Source organism: Giraffa tippelskirchi, chromosome X, assembly GCF_054371585.1.
Source record: "Giraffa tippelskirchi isolate mGirTip1 chromosome X, T2T-mGirTip1v1.2.pri, whole genome shotgun sequence".
Lineage (NCBI taxonomy): Eukaryota > Metazoa > Chordata > Mammalia > Artiodactyla > Giraffidae > Giraffa > Giraffa tippelskirchi.
This window is the reverse complement of record NC_137289.1, coordinates 17,808,778-17,831,608: the sequence shown is the minus strand read 5'-3', so window position 1 is coordinate 17,831,608 and position 22,831 is coordinate 17,808,778. Positions and strand designations below refer to the sequence as shown.

Below are 22,831 nucleotides of genomic sequence, written 5' to 3'. Positions count from 1 at the left end.
CCTGAAGGTAGCCACTGGTCTGACTTTTACCACTATTGTGGTGATATGACCAAAATAGTGTTTCTGGAAGAGAAGTCTGACATTGGACTGCTACTGCAGCAATCTAGGCTTTTATAAACCATATGTTCAATGAGCACCCTCTGTGGACTATACTATACTTGGAGCCTAAGGTGACTCCAAGAAAAACTTGGCCCAAGGGGAGATCGGAATAGTAAAAGATATAGTCTTAATCCTCAGGATCTTGAGAATAGTTACTGGAAGAAGGTGACTGGAAAATGTGGAGTAAGGTATGGGGAATGTCAACAACAGTGGATTCTTAACCAACAGATTGGAGGTGAGGGAGGGAAGATTGACAAGACACAGTGTTAATTCAGTTTATCCAGTCAAGATTGCAACTAGCTGAGATTGGATGCAAAAAGGCTTTGAAACCTACAAGCTAGAGTTTGTACATTTCTCCTGAAAGGAAGAGCTATGAGGTGGATTTGAAGACAAACAGGTAAGGATTGTCTGTGTGCTTGTTTGACGGTGAGGCAGAAGCATATGTTGAGATGGGCTGGGGAGAGGGGAGGATGCAAAGTGGGAGAGATTTAAAATATGTAGTTGAAGTTGCCTCATTTTGCATGAATGCAAGTCACTTGAGAGCTTTGGACTTTGAGATTGGGATGGGGGTAGGAGGGACTGCGGAAGGGCAGGGCACCATACGGAAAGGGCAAATATGTCCTCTACATTTTGCCTTTGCTTCAGGAAGACAACTGCTCCGAATACAGGGTTCTCAATTTCACAGAGTGTTCCAAAATGACAGCTCTTCCACATTTCAGGAACAAATGTGCTTTCTAGAGAAGGGCGGAATTGAAGGATGCTCTGTATGTGGGGAAGAGAGGATGGGGATGAAGAAGGGAACCAATTGGTTTAATTTAAATACTTAAATGAGAAAGTCTTTGTAAACATGTCTTTCAGCTCCCTTTTACCAAGAGTGTAGATGAGAGATCCAGGCAGTCCCTTTGTGTGCCTATTGGAAGCTTGGAACACACTATCTCCTGGATACAATGTTCTAAATGGTGATTAGGTTCCCAGACCTTCCTCCCCAGGAAAGCCTATTAAACCCTTAATGCCACTTATCCATTGAACTATTGTGTTTGCTATTGTTTCTACTGGGAAATGGAGTTGGGATTCCAAGGTGCTTTGTTAAAAACACATCCTTTCCCCCCTTCTTCCTCATAACTCCAGGTGGACTAGTGGTCCCAGAGAGGGGTGGGGACACTGTTAGAGCTCCAGCAATGAGGGTGAAGAGCAGAGGTGGCAGTGAGGGCAGGCATGACTGTTCAGATAAACCAGTCATTCACGTTAGATTGGTTGTATTTGCACCATTCAGGACAGCATTCACTAGCCACGTGTGGTTATTGAGCACTTGAATAGGTGGCTAGTTGGAATCAAGATGTGCTGTAAGTGTAAACTAAATGTGAGATTTTGAAGATTTAGTACCAAAAGTGTATAAAATATATCATTAAGAATTTTTATATTGACTACAAATTTAAACAATATTTTTGATGTACTTTGTTAAATATCTCACTTGCTTGTATTTTTTAAATGTGGCTACGTATGTGGCTTACCCTATATTTTTATTAGACAGCAGTGTTGGTCTTTATTTTTTCTTCAGATACTTATGACATTCATGTCCTAGAAATTGTTTCTGAAGGAGGATCCTCTCTCTCAAAGTTCTGTTTTAAATGAGCACTTCCATAATGGAGTCGTTTGTGCATGAAAGGTTATCATACAGTTCAGAGTTGATGGGTTGATAACCCTTGGCCCTGGGACAAAAGTATGAAAGCATCCCATTCTTGTTTGTATTGAAAGCCAGTTTGGTTGCTTCGACTTTTGGATGTAGTTGGTGATCCAACTGGTTGGGTTAGAAGTTTTTTCCTGGGCTAAGTACAAAAGAATATATATGTGAACTCCTAATATAACTATAGTAATTTAGAATTCTGTTTGTAATATGTCCTCACCAGTGGCACGAAATGTTCCATGCTTCTGGTGTTATTAGAAATATGTAACATATCCCTTATTAGATTTACATAGCTACTTGACCCAAGAATTCCCAAGAACAGTATTCAAGAAAAGGAGGATAAAGGATAAATTCTTTAGCTTGGCATAGTGTAAAACCTAAGAAACAAAGAAGGGTTTTGTATCAATGCTCTTGTTGAAGGCTTTCTTGAGGTTCCCTAGCAAACTCTTGTCTTGTATCATGGGAACTCATCAGTAGCATTAAAAGGAGGGGGGTTGTCCAAGTGAAGCCAATGGAGGGTTCCCATAATTATTACTCTCTCTAAGCTCAGTATTCCTAAGGGGGTTACAGGAGTGACAATGTTGTTTTTTGTTACTGTAATGGGTCCCATTTAAGGAATAAATACCAATATCTAATTCTGAGCCTGAGTGAGAGTACAGATATGCTGATGAATAACATGTATATTGGAGAAGGGCATGACAACCCACTCCAGTATTCTTGCTTGGAGAATTCCATGAACAGAGGAGCCTGGTGGGCTACAGTCCTTGGAGTTGCAAAGAGTCAGACACGACTGAGCAGCTAACACACAACATGTATGTGATGTGGAGCCATTTTATAGCCCTAGTTGTAAATCCTCCTGAAACCTATCTTATAGTCAAAAATGTTATCTGACTTTCACAGATATGGCTTGACTTATATCTACTTCCTTGTAATAATGAACAATAATATAATAGCTTTCTAATAATAGCTGTTGACATTTATTGAGTAATGCTGATGTACAGGGCAATGTGCCAATGAATGAACAGTGCTTATTTCATTTATCTTCCCAACTAACCTAAATCACAGGTACTATTATTATCCCCACTTAGCAGATAAGGAAACTGGGGCCCAGAGAGGTTAAGTAACGTGGTTGAATAGTAACTTAGGTCTCTCTGTATTCCAGAGTCTTTAGTAGTGAGCCACTTCACTTTTTTATCAATTATGGTAGAATATTCCTTTTAATAACTTCTCAGTGATATTTTCTAATTGTGGTATATGTCCTAGAATCATGTATTTTAGACAGAATTATCATGCAGTTGTTTATAGTTGTTTTTGATAACAATGTGTGATATTGGGTTGGCCAAAAAAATTGTTCAGGTTTTTCTGTAACATCGTATGGAAACCCAAACAAACTTTTTGGCCAGCCCAATATTAGCGCAAGTACTCGATGAATGAAAATTATTATTGCTAGTGTTACCATTTTGACTATTTCTCTGACTCTATGTAGGTAAATATCATGGTGCATTTTTCTGTGAAACACTTTGGTCTTTGATTATGTCCCCACTATGGTTTTTCCAGTAGTCATGTATGGATGTGAGAGTTGGACTATAAAGAAAGCTGAGCACAGAAGAATTGATGATTTTGAACTGTGGTATTGGAGAAGACTCTTGAGAGGCCCTTGGACTGCAAGGAGATCTAACCAGTCCATCCTAAAGGAAATCAGTCCTGAATATTCATTGGAAGGACTGATGCTGAAGCTGAAACTCCAATACTTTGGCCACCTGATGCGAAGAGCTGACTCATTGGAAAAGACCCTGATGCTGGGAAAGATTGAGGGCAGGAGAAGGGGATGACAGAGGATGAGATGGTTGGATGGCATCACTGACTCAATGGACATGGGTTTGGGTGGACTCCGGAAGTTGGTGATGGACAGGGAGGCCTGGCGTGCTGCAGTTCATGGGCTCACAGAGAATCGGACATGACTGAGCGACTGAACTGAACTGAACTGAGGGAAAGATATGGAGTTGTTGGGACTCTCAGTTGATGGAGCTTGAGATAGTTGGGGAGTAGAGGTTGAGGACTGGAGCCTATGCTAAGTAGGCCCTGTAGGAACAACGATAGGCTTGAAAAACCAACAGGGTGGTCTCTGGCTATTTAATGGTCTCCAGAAACTGATATGTCACCTTCACTCTGTCAGTCTCCTGATAAATGTTTTTCTTGTAGGAGAACAAAAGACAGCCGATGTACTACACAGTAGCCATTTAGTTGCCTTTACTCCACAACCTGTGGGAGAGGCAGAAGTGGTTTTGTAAAAAGCCTGAATGCACCCTACTGCCTTCACAGAGTTTTATCTATCAGTCAGTGCCTCATCTCCTGGTCCACTCCTCATTTCAGCCAGATCTCCCATTCTCTTCAAGCCACTCCTCTGCCATAGCCAGATAGCTTTATTCCCCCCGCCCCTTGCTGCTTAGTTAGGTTGGTAAGAGGTGAATTTCAGAGGACTGGAGGTGCTACCAACTAAGCCACTGGGGTCTTAACCAGAGAAAAGTTATATCAAGACGTTTGTGCTGATGTGCCAGATGTTCATAGAAAAAGTAGAGTTCTGTATCTTAAACCATATGTCTGATAAATTGCACTTGCTTTTTTGTTAGTTACATCCTGCTCTGTAAGACACACAGTTCAGTAAACTTAGTACTAAGAGTACTCTGGACTTGGATGTTATTGAACAGAAGACTCAAAACATTTATTTGTGCAAGTATGGAGTAGTACTACTGAGGGAAGTAAAATATAGTTTATTAAGGTCTTCGGATTTATTGTGTGTGTGCTCAGTTCCCTGGTTGTGTCTGACTCTTTGTGGCTCAGTGGACTGCGGCCCACTAGGCTCCTCTGTCCGTGGGATTTCCCAGGCAAGAATACTGGAGTAGGTTGCCAGTTCCTTTTTCAGGGGATCTTGCTGACCCAGGGATCAAACCCATGTCTCCTGTGTCTCCTACATTGGTAGAGTGATTCTTTACCACTGAGCCACCTGGGAAGCCCACTATGTAGCTACTTGGGCCAATTTACTAATGTTTATTCTTTTTGTCCTTGCCTATATTTGAAACTGTTAATGCTCCTTCCTTCCAGAAACTTATCACCTCCTCCATTGTGTTTTTCCACCCCTCTTTCTGATAAGTGTGTCCCTATCTGCAAAATTCTTTCCCTTGGTGAATGCATCGTTCATGGTTTCAAATATTCCTTTTACTCTCCATCTTCAGCTTCTCACCCCGGCATCTCTAGCTCATGACGGGACAGCTCCACTTGACTATCTTTTAATTTTAATTTTTTTTTATCTTTTGGCCATGCTGCAGCCATGTGGGATCTTAGTTCCCCAACCAGGGATTGAACGTGTACCCCCTGCATTGCCAGTGTGGAGTCTTCACCACTGGACCACTAGGGAAGTCTCTGCCTGTCTATCTTTCCATCAGCTCATAGCATATCAAACAGATTTCCTTATGGCTCTAAAACTATCCTGTCTTCTATATTCCCCATCTTTTAGTCACCCAGGATTGCAAGCTGGGCATTATTCACCTTTAATCCTGTCCTTCCATCTTCTAAGGCCCATGCCTTTGAAATATCCCTTATATATGTTCCTTCAACTCAATTTCTGGTGCCATCACTTCAGTCCAGGTCCTGACTTCCATGTTTTGAGTCTTCTTTTCAATAACATCCAAGTCCAGTACCATGAGTGCTAAGTTGCTTCAGTAGTGTCCAACTCTTTGCAACCCCATGGACTGTAGCTTACCAGGCTCTTCTATCCATGGGATTCTCCAGGCAAGAATACTGGAGCGGGTTGCCATTTCCTTCTCCAAGTGATCTTCCTGAACCAGAGATTGAACCTGCATCTCTTATGTCTCCTGCATTGGCAGGTAGGTTCTTTCCCACTAGCACCACCTGGAAAGCCCCCTTATATATGTTCCTTCAACTCAGTTTCTGGTGCCATCACTTCAGTCCAGGTCCTGACTTCTATGCTTTGGCCTGTAACAACCTTCTGGAATCTCCCAGTGAGTTGAGTTCAGTCGCTCAGTCATGTCCGACTCTTTGTGACCCCATGGACTGCAGCACGTCAGGCTTCCCTGTCCATCACCAACTCCCGGAGCTTGCTCAAACTCATGTCCATGGAGTCGGTGATGCCATCCAACCATCTCATCCTCTGTTGTCCCCTTCTCCTCCTGCCTTCAATGTTTCCCAGCAGTGGAATCTCCCAAGTGCCTCCCAAATTCCTACTCTAGCCACACCAAGTGCCAACTTTCTAAAACTGATTTCATCCTATCACTCCCCTGCTCACAACCCTTCAGAGACTCCCCAGTGCCTATGGAATCAAGTCAAAATTTCTCAGTCTGCCCTTCTGAGCTCTCTAGGGCCTGCTCCATGTGTCTGTATAAACGTGTTTCCCTTCATTTCCCCACAGGAGCCCTGCCCTTCAGCCAGACCTCTCTTTCTACCACCTGAGTTTGTGTCCCCATTCCTGATGCCAACTCTTAGACCATCAGTTAACCAAAGGGAGAAGAGATAGAGAGCTAGAGGAGCTGGAGGCCCAGGGGAGGAGAGAAAATGCACTGAAAGCGTGCCAGTTAAGGGTGTGACTTGAGGAGAAGGAGGATGTGACAGAAGATGCTTTAAATGCTGTTGTAATGAGAATTTGCAGTAGGAAGGCGGAGAAAGCTAGATTCTGACCTTTAGTGGTTGAGTAGCCTGAACCAGACCAACATGTTTCGATTTAAATTGGCCTCCAGTTGCCAGGAAGCCCTGCTGTTTAATCAGAAGCCCCACACAACTAGACATTGAATAATGGGATTCTAGGGAGAATATCTAGCCTTTTAATACAGCCACGACATTGGAAAGTTGGGGGTCCTTCGTGTTGTATGTCTTGTAGAAGAACATGCATGATGTTTGGAGCCCCAGTGCTCCATTTTTCTTAAAAGCTGACATGTGTTTAGACATTGCAAATTCCATTTCATTAGTGAAGCTGTATGTTAGCAGTTTATTTCAAGTCTTTCTAAGGTACTTTCATAAAAATTATATTTGAACAAGTGGTCATAGGATAGCCTGTCTGGTAGGTCACACCATCCACAGTCAAGTAAGTCTGACAAGTCATGTCTCTTTGGACTGGGAGGTAGAGACCAGGGTTCTTTAGCCACAGTCTGCTACTGATTAGATACGTGACCCCAGACAAGTCACTTAACCTTTTAAGGTGTCAGTTTTCTTATCTGTAAAATGAAGGGATTAGGCTAGATTATTTCCACTATTGCTTCTGAAAAAAGTCCAGGAGAGAATTGTATAACTGAAAGGCAGGAAGTGGAATAATTCAGGCTGGGAAGTCAGGGTGATTTCAAACTTGCTTCAAATTTTAGAAAACAGTTTCTTTAAGTGGTTAATGTGCTGTATCACATACCTATTGGTTAGATCAGTCACTCCAACTTATTGGTAAATGTCACTTCATTTTATTGGAGTCATTTCTGTTTGCTGCCAAACAATTTAAAGTTCAAGACAGATTCCTAGCCATGGTTACCTCTGACAGTTTGGTGAAGAGATAGACTAACTTTGTATCTCTGTTGAGATTTTTAACGATGAATGTGTGTTACTTTTATAATGTGAAAAACAGCTTATAAAATTTTTTGAGAGAATTTTAAATAATTAGTCTGGAGGAAAGAGATGCCATAAAATCTTTAGAAAGTAAGGAATGACCGTTCTGCTCTCTCCTTTGTTAAACTCTTTCTGTAATGTTTGGGTGGCTTAATCTCATTCCTGTCCCTGTGTATTTTTTTTTCCAAGGCCACTTTTGTTGATTTTTATCTTGTGTGTGTGTTCATAAAAATGTCTCCTATCAGAACCCCAAATCTAAACAGTTGAACATGAGCCTTGCACTATAGCATTTTTTTTGTTTGGTTGGGTTTTTTCTTTTTCTAATAATGGCTATTGGTCAATAGCTACAGTTGAAATGGACAGGGAGTGAAAGAGGAAACAACATTTATATCTGACCACATTTGGTAAATTCTTTGCAACTCTGTGGCATTTTTCTTTCAGGAGCAGTTCAATTGCTTCTTGGACAGAGGAAAGAATTTGCTTTCTACACGTTAGCATCCTCTGGTGCAGATCAAATTTCTTTTGATCTTATGCTTTCTCTGAGAGGTGTGCTACTTTATAATTTTATTTTAATTCTCCGGGGTGAGAATTGAAAAGTCATAAATGAATTTTGCAAATATTTTAGGCTAATCCCTATGATTGTTAATCCACCAAAAACTCCTCAAACTAGGTATCTTAAAGAGACCAGTGACACAAAAATGGTAAACTTTGTAAGGGTGTAATCAAACAGAATCATGTCTTTGCCCGGTTTACTTAAAAATTTGTGGTGATGAGAGTCTTTAACCATCTGCTGAAAAAAACAATCCAGCAGGCCACAGTCTGTCAAATAAATTTCTGCAACATACTAGGAAGTCAGTTTCTAAGAACTTCTTTAAAAAGTAGAAGACTCAAGTAAGCCAGATTTCTTTTACATGATCTTGGCTGGTAGTATTTCCTGAAGCTTGTGGATGAAAATTCATGGACTGAACCACAGAATGATAGCATTCAGAGTTCTCTGGGAGAGAACTGATGTAATCAAGTAAAATGGACTTTGGGCATTTTACCAAGTTCAAGACACTAAGGAGTGCCCCTAGGGAAGTAACTTTGACAAAAAGGGATCCAAGAAAACTGGATATTCTTAAAACAAGTAATTTTACAACAGAAAGCTGTATTAGTACACATAAAACACAGAATAATAGAATGCCTCCTTTGAACCTAGAAGTGTATCAGTACCTTGAGTCAAGTGAGAAAACCACACTCACACAAAAAAGTGAAATCAGACCAAGTTAGTAGAGTATTAAAGGGAAAAAGTGTATCAGATAGGGTCTGAAAATAGAATGCAACATAGGGAGTTTTTCAAAGTTGATACAAGAAGGAAGATAATCCTATTCTTTTAAGATACAGTGTCTTCCTAATGTGTATTTCACAAGTTTAACAACCTTCTTTATAGGTGTGCTAGCTGTAAACGCAATTTTAAAAGACATTTGAGCATATTAAAGTGATTTCAGCTGTCACATGTTCTGTTTACCCAAGAGGGTAAATAAACCTTGTCTTATATGTATCAGAATTGGAGTCCATTTTAGTTGCGAGAAGATAATTCTCAAAGTTGAAGACTTTTAACTTGCACAAATATTCCATATAAGGCTAAGGGCAAAGACCAAGGGAAAAGTCATTTGTCTTCTCAGGAGACAGAGTTGATTAGAAAAGCAGGGCTTCTTATTTTTCATGTCATCCTGTCCCACTGATCAGTTTACCAACACAAGAACAGTTTGTGATGACAAAGATGATAGAATGGTAAATTGGAGAAGAAGGTTAAGTTGGTTGAAAAAATGCTGTTAAAGTTGATTTATTCAAATTGTCTGGGATGTTACAGAACGAGTTTCTCCCAAACTGTGGAGAGCAGATGGAAAAAGGAAAATAGTTTATCTTTCAAGGAGAGAAATGATGGCCCTGCTAAATTTAGACTCTTTGGCCTTAACTTGCAACATCTGGGAAAATACTCAAATCTGTTCATCATCTCGTTTGTAACCACCTAGAAGAAGAGCTCAAAGTTCAGGATAGTCCTCTGTATGGGTTTATGAAGGGCACATAAAACCAGGCTGATTTCATTTCCTTGCATTAAAGTTAAAAAGTCTTGTCAAAGAGAGGGAAACATGTATTTTCTCTCTGGAATCCAGTGAGGCTTTTTCTTCATTGTGATGCACTTGCTAACCAGCTAGGAAGCCTTGGACTGAATTGAACTGCTCTTCAGGGCAGGGTTCAAATAGGCTTTTGGGTGCATGTGCCCAAAATGGGTTTGCACAGTGGCTCAGCACCCAGTCAAAGGGACAGAGCATGTGATGCGCCTTCAGTGAGAGAGAGTCTGGCTTGTGACAATCTGTAATATAGGAGGATTATTTTTGCTATTTGAAAAGATTCACTGCCATTCATTCCCTTTCAGAAGCTGTCACCCTAGAGAATTTTAGCTATTTAACTTTTTACATTTATAAATATTCCATTTGTAAGGTCTTTTAGGGGGCATTTCTCCTATGGAAAGTTAGATGCAGCTGCCCTAAAAAATGTTTTTCAGTTACTTTGGATGGAGAAACCAATAACACATTCATTAAATCTTCACTATATACTAAATCTAACACGATCATTTATAATTTGGAAAAGGACTACAGTTGACCTTTAGAGATAGAGCAAGGGTTTACAGAACGAGCTCTAACACCACTCCCACGTCCCCTTCAAGGACAGTTCGTCTGTTTTTTCTCTTTTTTTTCTTGTTTATACTTCCTGGCAAGATTTCATTGGAGGAAAGGGGGTCTTCATTTTAAAAAATAAAATAAACATCAGTGAATCAGAGAAATGGTCCTGCCAAAATAGGATGGAGTTAAGGAAGGACAAGTGTTAGGATACTAAGGTTTGGAGGAGCCATTAAATAACATCCCTACCTTTCCCTCCTCCATTGAAACCAATGGAGAAATAAGGCAGACACAGGAACCAGCCAGTGTTCTAAATAACAGCCTTATTCCTGATAAAAGCTATACTGGAGGGTGTAGCCTAGATGTGTGTTCATGAAAAGCTTCCACATAGTTCACGTGTTTTGACAGACCTCCACTAAGGTCTGTTGTAGGGGCAGAACCTACCCTTTAAGCACCATAACGTGAGAGGACAGACTAGATAAGAAATGGAAATAGGGGTGCAGTGGGTAATAGAAAATATTTCTTCTAGACTTTGCCTTTCTGAGGAAAGGAATACAAACTCTCTCCTTTCTGTGCTGATATTAGTGGGGAATAAACAACTAGTGGGCTAGTCTGTAGAGCTGTGGGGAGAACCCAAGTCACTGATAGACTAAAAGGCCCATGCTATTTCTGCTGATATTCAAAGATGTCTTTAGTTGGCTATACACATTTAAACCAGGCCTGAATTAGCATTTTTATTAAGATATGAGGCATTTTTCTTTCTGGGAGTGAGATTTTTTTTTAACAAGGTCACCAGTATAGGGTGACTGGGGGCTATTTTATTTATTTATTTATTTATTTATTTTTGGCTGTGCTCTGCAGCATATGGGATCTTAACTTCCTGACCAGGGATCAAACCCATGCCCCCTGCATTGGGAGCACAGAGTGTTAACCACTGGACCATCAGGGAAGTCCCTGTAAGTCAGATTTATATAAAGGATGAATACAAGGTATGGAATAATAGAATATAAAGGCTGAAAAGGATCTTAGAATTGGTTTTCAATATTTTCATTGCTTAAATGAGGAAACAGCCCTAGTAAGGGGTAAACGGTTTACTCTGGACCACTTGTTTTGCTAGTTAATTATGGCCAGGATTAGACCAGGGTCTTCCAAGTGCCAATTCACTGCTCCCCACACCCAACTGGTCTGCATTCTGACATCAGGGAAAGTAGGCTTAAATTAAATGAAATTTGGAAATTCTATTAAATTTATGAACCTTTAAGCTAGTATAACAAGATACATCTATGGGTTGAATATATGGAATATGTAGAAGGATCTCTGTTTAATGGTTTACATTGGTGGGTTCTACAGTTAGGCTGTGCTGTGTGTTGTGCTGTGCTTAGTCGCTCAATTGTGTCCAACTCTTTGTGACCCCATGGACTGTAGCCCGCCAAGCTCCTCTGTCCAGGGAATTCTCCAGGCAAGAATACTGGAGTGGGTTGCCATTCCCTTCTCCAGGGGATCTCCCCAACCCAGGGATCGAACCCAGGTCTCCCACATTGCAGGTGGATTCTTTACCATCTGAGCCACCAGGGAAGCCCACAGTTAGGCTACCTGGGTTCAAATCCTGGCTGTGTCATTTACTAGTTGTTTTGACCTGGACAAGATGCTTATCCTCTCTGAGCCTCAGTGTGCTCATCTATTAAATGGGAAATAATAATAGTACTCACTTCATAGGGTGGTTATGAGGCTCAGATGAGAAGGATACATATAAAATGTTCTGTTTAGCATAAGCGAGTTCCTGACACATAGGCACTGATTAATATTGCCTGTGATTATTATTTATTATCATATCATTATCCTCATTTTACTTCTGGGAGACTTTAAAAACTTGATCTGTGAAGACAGCAAAGTCTTAGTTTAGAATTTCTCCCGCCCCAGCTTACTCCTTTGTCCTGAACATCTATTCTTCAGTTCTCTCAGGTTAGAAGTTTTGTAATCATCTTTTACTCTGTCTCCTTTAAGCCTATTGTCTGTCTGTCACCAAGTCCTATCTTGGTGGTTCAAATATTTCTCAATTAACCCCTTCCTCTTAATTTCTATCCTAATTCAGACCCTGATTCCCTCAGACCTGGATGCCTATTCAAACCTCCTAGCTTCTTTTTCCTAGCTACAGCTTCTTCTTCTTCAGTCTATCCTATAATTCACTGTCAGACTGACCTTCCTGAGATGCTGTTTGATCCTGTCTCCCCCTGCCTTGGAATCTGTAATGAGTCTATTTTCTGCCAATGCAAGGCCAGGTTCTCCTGCCTGACCTTCAGCTCCCTCTAGATCATCTCTACCCAATAGGTATATAATGCCAGCCATCCACAGCGGTTCAGATTTTCTAGTAGCCACATTAAAAAGTAATCTCTAGTCAGACTGGCCATGTTTCAAGTTCTCAGTGGCCCCATGTGGCTGAATAGTGCAACTCCAGACTGTGCCTCTCTGACTGTCTCCATTCCCCAAACAAGACATACCTTACTTCCTCCTGGTTTGCTGCTGCTGCTGCTGCTAAGTCGCTTCAGTCGTGTCTGACTCTGTGCGACCCCATAGACGGCAGCCCACCAGGCTCCACCGTCCCTGGGATTCTCCAGGCAAGAGTACTGGAGTGGGGTGCCATTGCCTTCTCCGTCCTCCTGGTTTATGAGAGCAAAATAGGGATGGTAATACCATGCTTATTTTATAGGATTGTCTTAGGCAAATGTGAAGTGTGAAAGTGTTCTGTAAGCTGTAAAGCTCTATAAAAATATATGAAAATTATTGTCAGAAGTAAAGGCTTTACTGTAGGAGATTGGATACATGTATAGATACATGGCTGAGTCTCTTTGCTGTCCACCTGAAACTATCACAACATTGGTAATTGGCTATACTCCAATATAAAGTAAGAAGTTTTTAAAAAGAAAGGTTTTACTGACATAAGAGTAGGATATCTTTGGAGTAATTTGAAATAAAAGACTTTATTAAGAACAATGAGCTGTCCTGAATTCATTTACGAAAAAATCAACTACAAGCAGTGACTGAAGAATATAAACATCTACTTTCTCCCACTGGCTCTAAATAATTATCTTTTGGGAAAAATTTTTCACATTAATAAGACTCTCCAGATATTTAAATTCCTCTTTTGGCCTTTTTCCCCCTTCAGCATTCTGAGGACTGGATTTAGGGGCATTTATTCTTCTCTAGAAGAAACTAAACTGCTACCAGGAAGTTTATTGTTTTAGGTAGTAAATGTAACCCATACACTTTTAGTACTGAGACAGGCCTAGGATTCAAATCTCATGTATTATCTAATTCATTGCAAAGGATTGGAATTGGCCTAAAAATTGAATGCTGGTGATTCAGGTGTAGAAACAATTTGTAAAACATTTTCAACTCATATGATAAAGGAAATTTTAAAGAGCAGTTATTCTGACAGGTGGATTAGTGACAATTTGTACACAATATTTGAAACACTGATGAGTTATAGGGTGCTTGCTTAGATGGTACTCAAACCTTATCCCAACCCTTTACCAGATTAAGTAGTTCACTATTTCTTCTTTAGTTGTGCCTTGAATTATCTGGTGGCTCTCAGGAGTTCAACACTCATTGCAGATAGAACTAAGATTGCATTGTAGAAGTTAGATTGCTAAATGAAGTCATTCTGGAAAAAAAAGTCTATAAAGTGGCTTCTGGGTGAAAGACCCCACCATTCACAGGTTTGCCCAAGCCAGAAAACTCAACCTAATGTATGACCCTTTTTATCCCTCACCCATCCCCCTAATTAGCTACTAAATCCTTCGGACTCCACCCACCTCTGAAATACTTCTTTAATCTGCAGCCTCCTCTCCATCTCCACTGCCCTCGCTCAGGCTTTCATCACATTTCTTGTAAGTTATTGCAGCATTCCCCAAACCAGTTTCCCTACCTCAAGCTTCAGCTTCCCCTCCACCCCACAATTTATTCTCCAACTCCCAAGAGAATGATCTTGCTAAAATACAGATATGATCATGCCACTCCCCTAATTAAAAACTTCAAGTCATTCCTAGGGCCGACAGATAAAATCCAAAGTACTGAGCACAATGTACAAAGCACATTACAGTCAGAGCCCAGCTTATCAGCTTTGCCTCCCACCGTGTACCCAGAGCGATGATAATCAAATTACTTGTGGCTCCCCAGGAAGCCCTAGATTTTTATAAACTCCCTGTTCTCTTCCTTTGGACTGCCCCCTCCACTCCTCACATCAGTGTGGGGATCCCATGACCACCTTCTCCTGCCATTAGACTTCTTCAAATGCCCAATCTTCTGTGACAAGCTTTCCTAACTCCCTGGTTATTTGTTCTTTCCGTCCCCATAACTGCATTTCTTATTCCTTTGCTGCTTGAACTCATCAAGGGCTATTCCTCTGAATATCTCCAGCATGTAGCATTCTGCCCAGCGTAGCATAGTTGGTCCATAAAAATTGTTTGGATAAATAAAGGAAAGAATTGATACTATCCCTCTCCCCCACCCCCAGCTGTAGACCTTCTCTTCTACTTCAAAGAATAAGTTTTGAATTCAGTGTGATTTATAATCATCTGCTGATATTTCTAAGTATTTGATGAGGACAGTTGAAATCATGATCCTTGCTTTTAAGTAAAATTTAGTTTGTCTAGTTCGATAAGATATTTCTTGGGCCAAAGGAATACATGGAAAGATTTTACCTTTAGATGCTTTGACTTATAGTATATGTTAGGAAACACACACACACACACACAATGCACATTTTTAACTTCACAGAATCCAGACTGTTGGACTGGAAAGGATCTTAAATCAGGATCACCTTCACCTTGAATGGTTATGAAGGTTGTGTACTGTTCAAACCTAGGGGGCACCATTCTTGTTTGAATGGCTCTCCAGGGTTGTAGCATACACAGCCTCACACAGTATCCCTGTCTATCTAAATCTCTTCATTTTCAGATAATGAAATTTAGGTCCTAAGAGCCATCAAATTTGCTCAAGGTTATGCAGATACTTCATAGTAGGGTACAGGCAATCTCTTCTGCCTCTCAGTCATTCTGACCCAGATTGCTTTAGGAGGCTATGAAACTAGAAAAGATAATGTTTGCTCTAGTTGTATGGATAATGGTCTTTAGCTAAATATGAAACTTCACTCATTTCATTTAGCTTTGCATTATTTGCTCTGGCTTTCCACCTCCAGCTGTACTGGTCTGGTGGGCATGACTTCAGCTTTCAGCATATTACACAACTGCCCTCAGGGCTACCAAGACTCAGGTTGCCGTTTGTCCCACCAGGTTGCCAAGCTGTGCTATCTGCTCTCTACCGTGCTGGTCTACTCCTTTGTGACCTGTTAGCTGCCATCTTCTTTTTGCTTCTCTTCTTGGCATTTCGTGCTGCTTTGTTTTTATAGCCACATTGCTGACCAGTCAACGTGGTCCTTTCCTTCTATTCCACAAACCATTCAACCACAGCATATTGGCTGTTGACCTTGAGTTTTTGGTTCTTTGCTACTGTTCATACCAGCTAGGGGTGCCTAGGCTATGCTGCTTCTTTGCCAAATGTTTTTGTTTCTTTTCTTTCTCCCTTACTCTAGATTTGGGGCTTTCTGAATGCTTAAAGATGCCAGACAGGTTGTCTCCAGATACTTGTGACTCCATTCCTATAATTCTCCTTATACTTTCATTTAAAGTGAAAGTATTGTTTAGGAAGAATAATCTTGGTTAGAAAAGTTCAGATAGGTCAGATGCTCATAATAGTTGACTGTCTGTATCAAGGATGATGCATTTAAAAAAATAACTCCTTCCTCTCCCCCTTATCGGAGAAGGCAATGGCACCCCACTCCAGTACTCTTGCCTGGAAAATCCCATCGACGGCGGAGCCTGGTGGGCTACAGTCTATGGGGTCGCTAACAGTCAGACACGACCGAGCGACTTCACTTTCACTTTTCACTTTCATGCATTGGAGAAGGCAATGGCACCCCACTCCCGTACTCTTGCCTGGAAAATCCCATCGACGGCGGAGCCTGGTGGGCTGCCGTCTATGGGGTCGCGCAGAGTCGGACACGACTGAAGCGACTTAGCAGTAGCAGCAGCAGTAGCTCCCCGTTATTCCGTGCTCATCCTCAGTGTCAGACTAAAGTAAATACTGTGGTGTTTTGGTGGGTTTGATTGAGCCTGAATAGAAAACTAGACTTCTTGAGCCAAAGACCTCCAGCCAGAATAGAAAACTAGACTTCTTGAGCCAAAGCCCTCCAGCCATAATGGACTGAATTCACTGTTTGCATCTTTGCTCTTGATCATTAAGGGTGGCAGATCTTTCTCAAACTGATTGCTTGCTTTAGTTCCACTTGATCAGTCAAGATATATAATATAATATAATTAATGAACTATTGGGCTTCCCCAATGGCTCAGAAGGTAAAGAATCTGCCTGCAATGCAGAAGATGTGAGTTTGGCCCCTGGGTCGGGAAGATCCCCTGGAGAAGGAAATGGCAACCCACTCCAGTATTCTTGCCTGGAGAATTCTAAGGACTGAGGAGCCTGGCGGTCTACAGTCCATGGGGTCGCAAAGAGTCAGACACAACTGAACAACTAAGCACATACATGCAAACAAGGAATTATTGATTTGTTAGAGGTTTGATACTTATTATTTAGTGGTTGTTTGCATTTTATATATTGTTCATTGTATAATTGGGAATTTTTTGTAAATGTTTGGTTTTCAGGCTGGTTGGAAGGAAAATCACGCAACATTCATGAGTGAACTAAAAAATCTTCAGGCTTCTGGACTGACTACTCTTGGTCAGGCTCTAAGATCCTCATTTGATTTGTTAAATCTCAATAGATTAATATCTGGAATAGACAATTATGGACAGGTAAAAAATTCTTTGAGTGAGTATAGCTAATTTATTTTGGTGACTTGGGGTAAGAATTTAAAATTGGGCATTGCAACCACATTTTCTGCTCCTTAATAACATCTAAAAGGAGGTCCATTTGTCTTTTAAATATATACTTTAACAAAAATCCTTTAGGGGGAGTCTTTTATGTGCTTTGACCATAAAATAGTTAAAATTGCCTACTCATCAGATCATCAGCTATAATGGGATGAATAAATTGCTGAAAAATATTGGAACAAGACAATTGAAGAGAAACTCAGAGTCCTTAAGTCCCTCATCCCTCCCAAGTCAATGAAAAAGCTCTATCATAAGAGGAAGGCAGAATAGCATTTGCTGCAGCTATCATTGCACTTTTCTACTGTAAAAACTGCTCACAATAACCAGAGTCACTGTCCAGGTTACAGATATAAGTCACTTATATCCCCCTTTCTGTGCCAAGATTCTGAATGGAATCATGGGTGTGGATGATGCTGCCATTGTAATGTCTTTAATATGTTTCATGGTTACCTAGAAAGCAGAGGGAGGGGGGATTTGGATGTTATAGTTTGAGAGGTTCCTGAATTATAAGAATTCCTCAGTTTATTCTGAATGTTACCTCTGTGGAGATTGTTATTTTGATCCCCACCCACTTAAGTCCCTAATCTTTTCCTTCTTATTTATCCAGGCAAATTTTATCACACACTTGAGAGATCACAGGCAAGATAAATGTAAAAATTGAAATACAATTTTATTACTTTATATGGCTCTAATACTTTTTAAATGTATTTTAGGGACGAAATCCATTTTTTTTAGAACCATCTATTTTAATTACCATCACAGATGGAAACAAGTTAACAAGTACTTCTGGTGTTCAAGAAGAGGTGAGATTTCATTTTTTAAAATTTCGTTTAAATGGCAGAGAACATGCAGCTATTTCTGCACGTGGGAGGCATACATTCCCAGTTAAGAATAAATTTAATCAAAGGTTCCATCTTGGGAATCCTTGAAAGACTGCCTCATTTTATTGACAACATTGAAGAAAAGTGAACCCTTTAACTCTTGAATTGTCTTCATTTTTGTATGAGTTGTTATGATGAAACTTTTCCAATTTTGCCTTATCAGCTTCATCTGCCTTTGAATTCTCCTCTGCCTGGAAGTGAACTAACTAAAGAACCTTTTCGTTGGGATCAAAGGTTATTTGCCCTGGTGTTGCGTTTGCCTGGATTGGCTTCTACTGAACCAGAGCAGATAGGGAGTGTACCAACTGATGAATCTGCCATCACACAGATGTGTGAAGTCACAGGAGGTATTGGCGGATATTTACTATTTCTAAAGGGAAGAATTCAGGGCAGCAGAGTACCACTTTCCATAAATGCCATATCCTATCTTTACTTTTTTCCCTTCTGTATCTTTTAACTCTGCTGCTTAAGCTCATCATTAGTGTGAGGTTTGCTCCCATTGTGAGCTTTCCTGGTGGCTCATAGTTTTGATTTTTTCGAGTTGTATTTTAGGATTTCAAATGCTTGTATTGTTAAGTAGTATTTTATTTGATCAAACTTGTACTATTTGTTTTTCCTTCTGGTTTAGGTCGCTCCTACTGTGTTAGAACACAAAGAATGTTGAATCAATGTTTAGAATCTTTAGTTCAAAAAGTTCAGAGTGGTGTAGTTATTAACTTTGAAAAAACAGGACCAGATCCACTTCCTATTGGAGAAGGTACAGTAGATCACCTTTTTTTTCTAACCTTAAAGTGTTACATAGGAGAGCAATCTGAGACTGAGAAAACATTGAAGTAATCGCAAGAGATACCGTCTTCACTAGCCACCCACATTCAAGTGGTTACAAACATCCATCCAGACAACTGCCATTCATTCGTTGCCTGTGGCTACGTTTCTAGCTTGAATTCAATGTCAATTCTTCCTCAGAACATTCTTCCCTTTCCTTGCCCATTTCATATTTCTGGTCCTAGTGTTAGGATGACACTGAATTCTTCACTTCTCTAGTTATGAAATAGCTGGAGATTCACGACAGAGTGCCACTTAACCAGCCATCTGGTTTTGGTCTTGTGAGCACCAATGTGTCAAACTATCTTGATGAAATCTGCATTTGTTACCACACATCAGCAAGAGGTTGTGAATGTTTAGCCAGGACCTGCTAGTATTCTATAAGATCCTACACCAGTATTTTCCTGGCCACTGTTCTTTTTTTTTTTTTTTTTGGTGGGGGGGGCAGTCGGGGTGGGCGCCACGTGGCTTGTGGGATCTTAGTTCCTTGACCAGGGATGGAACCTGGGCCCCTGCAGTGGAAGGGCAGAGTCTTAACCACTGAACCGCCAGGGAAGTCCCTCTTGGCCATTTATTAACTGCAGAACCTTTTGTCTTCAAATGAGATTTTACAGAAACTTCAACATCTCAAAATATGAAAGCAGAGCTACTTCTGTATTGGGAAAGGGAATCATACCCCATCGCATGGCTCCCTCAGAGCTCTGTTCTAGACCATCGCTTGTCTTCATTCCTGTCGGTTCATGCACAGCATACATACCCGTGTGTACCTAGACTCCATCATCACCACAGTGCTTGTCTGATCTGATTCATACATTTTAATTGTTGTGGCCACAATTAGTGGTAGCTGCCTGGAGAAGCAAAGGGGTAAGTGCAAAGGGGCAGAAAGACACATTTCTTGCTGAGGCAGTGGATCCTGTGGTTCCTGAATTTTTTGCTTTTTCGTCTCTAAAACCCTTTAAGAAGCTAGTGGAAAAATAGAGACCCCTCTCTCCAGAAAAATGTACATGGACAACACAGACACACGTAATTTTGTATTTCATTTCAGGGGTACTTGGACTCCAATTAAAAAACACCTACTGTAGACATAGATAATGGACTTGTGGACCCAGGGTGGGAAGGGGAGGGTGGGATGAAGTGCGAGAGTAGCATTGACATGTAGACACTACCGTGTATAAAATACATAGCTAAGGCGGAGGTGCCGTATAGCACAGGGAGCTCAGCTCAGTGCTCTGTGATGACCTAGAGGGGTGGGAGAGAGGTTCAAGATGGAGGGAATATATGTATACTTATGGCTGATTCACGTTGTTGTACAGTAGAAACAAACATAGCATTGTAAAGCAGTTATCCTCCAATTAAAATATAAGTTTTAAAAAACATATGTAGAGATGGCCTAGGACTTCTATGAATAAATTTATAAAACTTTACCAAGAGAAACAAAAAAGTCTGTATTAAATGGAGATGTACCATGTGCTTGACTGGGAAGAATGGATAGTGTGAAGGTATCACTTCTCAAATAAATATAAATATATATATTTCACGTACTTTGATCTAAAAAATCTTAACAGGATTTTTTTGGAAACATAAAAGATGACTTTAAAGTCCATTCAGAAATAAAATAATAAATGCTAAATACCTTAAGAAACACCTGCTGTAGAAGACTGAGGCCTCACAGCCTATTTTAAAGTAATTAATTGTAAAGGAAGAACATGTGGTGTTGGTAAGGATAGACCACTCAAGTCCATAATTTTGTGTTCATTACCTTCCCGTGAACTGGGAACTTTCCTACTGAAAACCAATTAGATCGTGCCATATGATAAAATAGCTCAAACATTCTTTCTAGCTCCATTTGCCCTTTGTCCAGAGTTATTAACCTTTGAGATTCTGATGAAAACTAAGAATTTTCTCCTCAGAAAAATCCACATCCCCAGAACTGTGAACTAACTCAACTTCAGATGGTGGTCTTTTGGTTCCCTGAAGCCATTATATGTATTCTATATAGCTCCATGGACCTCAGTAAATCCCCTGCTCTAAAGTAACTACTTATTTAAAGTAATGCTTACATAAGTAAATCAAATGATATGTAATTTTAGAAAAACATGAGACTCAAATCATTATCACATATTTTTTGCAATTATAATTTAGACTAATGAATCATAACATTAAAGGTTATGTAACTCTGCCTTGCCCTGTTTTCAGGGGGCAAATGAAATATGCTTGCTCAAATAATTAAAATACACTCAGGGTATATTATTCAGCATTATATGATGCCCAGTTTCCATGGGATTTTAATGTGGGTGAAGAAGGAAACTAGAATGAAGTAGTCCATATAAACTTGATGCATTCGCTTTGTGTTCCCTCCCCAACTATATACATAGATTGATTGTATTGTCATCATTCCTTCTACTTTTTAGTGAATTTGCCTTTGTGGTCATTGAGTCTAACTGTTTAGTAAAGAATACTTTTTTAATCTAGTTGAAAATAGAAAAAAAATCTAAATGGAGTTTATGACTTATTCTGTCAGATTCCAAAAATGTGAAACTATACCAGGGAATGAACAATTTTCATACACCTAATTTGAAAAAATAACTGTTGTGTTTTAGTGTGTTTAATTTGTGTCAAATCTCAGAAAATGTAAAACTAACTTTATGACAGTTTTCCATATAACTACCTATTTTGGTTATAGTTAAGGATGAAGGGTATGGGATGTTGGATTAGAGGGGTTGGATTAGATGATGAAAAGAGTTGCAATTGTAAAGCAAGTGTACTCCAATAAAAATAATAATAATAAAAACAAAACAAAAAACAAAAACAGAAAAGAGTAGCTAGAGAGAACATTCAGAAAGTCTAGTGGAGTCACTTTTTTTCTTCCATCTTTCATGAATCACTGTTTTGGTCTTGTTTTATACTTTGCTTTCAGCTGAAAAATCCATACAAGGAGATCAGTGGCTGTACAAAGAAATTCATGCCTTAGTCTGTCTTTTGTTTAACTTTCAGATGGACTTATGGATTCATCCAGGCCAAGCAATTCATTCACTGCTCAGCCATGGCATAGTTGTCATAAGCTCATTTATGTGCGGCCTAACTCTAAGACTGGTGTTCCTGTTGGACATTGGCCAATTCCAGAATCTTTTTGGCCAGATCAGAATTTACCTTCACTAGTAAGTGTCATAAAACAAAAAGGTAAACATCATTCTGGATTTTCAATTAGCTGATTACAGAGAACCGTTTAAAATAGCTTGGAAACTTTTAAGCTGTGCCTTCTATCGCTTACTGGAAAGTCTAGCTTGTACCTAAAAGCAAGAGAGGACTTCCATTCTGTTAGGGCGTTCTTTCTTTCAGTTGTCTTTACCACTTAATCTACTCTGTTTAGATTTTAAAATATTGTTATTTTTGATGCTGTTGCAAGTTGTGGCTTGGTTTTTATTTCAGAGCTGCTGACTGGATTTCTATGGTAAACAAAATGTATAAAAAGGGCAGGCATTGATTTTCATGTACATCCTCAGGAAATTAGAACTTAGTTTACACTGTGTACAGGTTCTAGAAATGTATTCAAAGCAGAGATTCATTCATTCTCTGAGGGAGCCATTGGACATGTAGTGGGACTTTGTGGGCCTACTTTTTGGTATTTTTATAATCAGTGGACTTGAGTTCCTTGGCAGTGTACTTTTCAGTTCAGTTCAGTTCAGTCGCTCAGTCGTGTCTGACTCTTCGCAACCCCATGGACTGCAGCACGCCAGGCCTCCCTGTGCATCACCAACTCCCAGAGTTTACTCAAACTCATGTCCATTGAGTCAGTGATGCCATCCAACCATCTCATCCTCTGTCGTCCCCTTCTCCTCCTGCCTTCCATCTTTCCCAGCATCAGAGTCTTTTCCAGTTCTTCGCATCAGGTGGCCAAAGTATTAGAGTTTCAGCTTCAGCATCAGTCCTTCCAATGAATATTCAGGACTGATTTCCTTTAGGATGGACTGGTTGGATCTCCTTGCAGTCCAAGGGACTCTCAAGAGTCTTTCAATGATGAGTAATTAAGCAATATTTTAAAAATGATCTCTAAGCAAAGATTTATCTTTTTGTTCACTATGTTTGGTGGAACAGTGTTTGATATTGTAGTTGCTCCATATGAAACCTATTCTC

General features: G+C 40.1%; 1 protein-coding gene across 8 annotated transcripts in view; it reads left to right on the top strand.

Annotated features, from left to right (window-relative positions):
• Positions 1 to 22,831, top strand: part of INTS6L (integrator complex subunit 6 like) — a 56,510-nt gene that overhangs the window by 8,356 nt on the left and 25,323 nt on the right. For 5 of the 8 annotated variants that reach the window (XR_014075692.1, XM_081565009.1, XM_081565005.1 and 2 more), the window contains exons 3-7: positions 16,764 to 16,913; positions 17,705 to 17,794; positions 18,036 to 18,219; positions 18,501 to 18,629; positions 21,692 to 21,855. Coding sequence is in view for 7 of the 8 variants with exons in the window: in XM_081565009.1 (XP_081421135.1) it covers positions 16,764 to 16,913; positions 17,705 to 17,794; positions 18,036 to 18,219; positions 18,501 to 18,629; positions 21,692 to 21,855 (717 nt within the window). In the remaining variant the exon portion in view is untranslated. The remainder of the gene's footprint in view (positions 1 to 16,763; positions 16,914 to 17,704; positions 17,795 to 18,035; positions 18,220 to 18,500; positions 18,630 to 21,691; positions 21,856 to 22,831) is intronic. The other 3 variants (XM_081565011.1, XM_081565010.1, XM_081565006.1) reach the window with 1 other exon arrangement.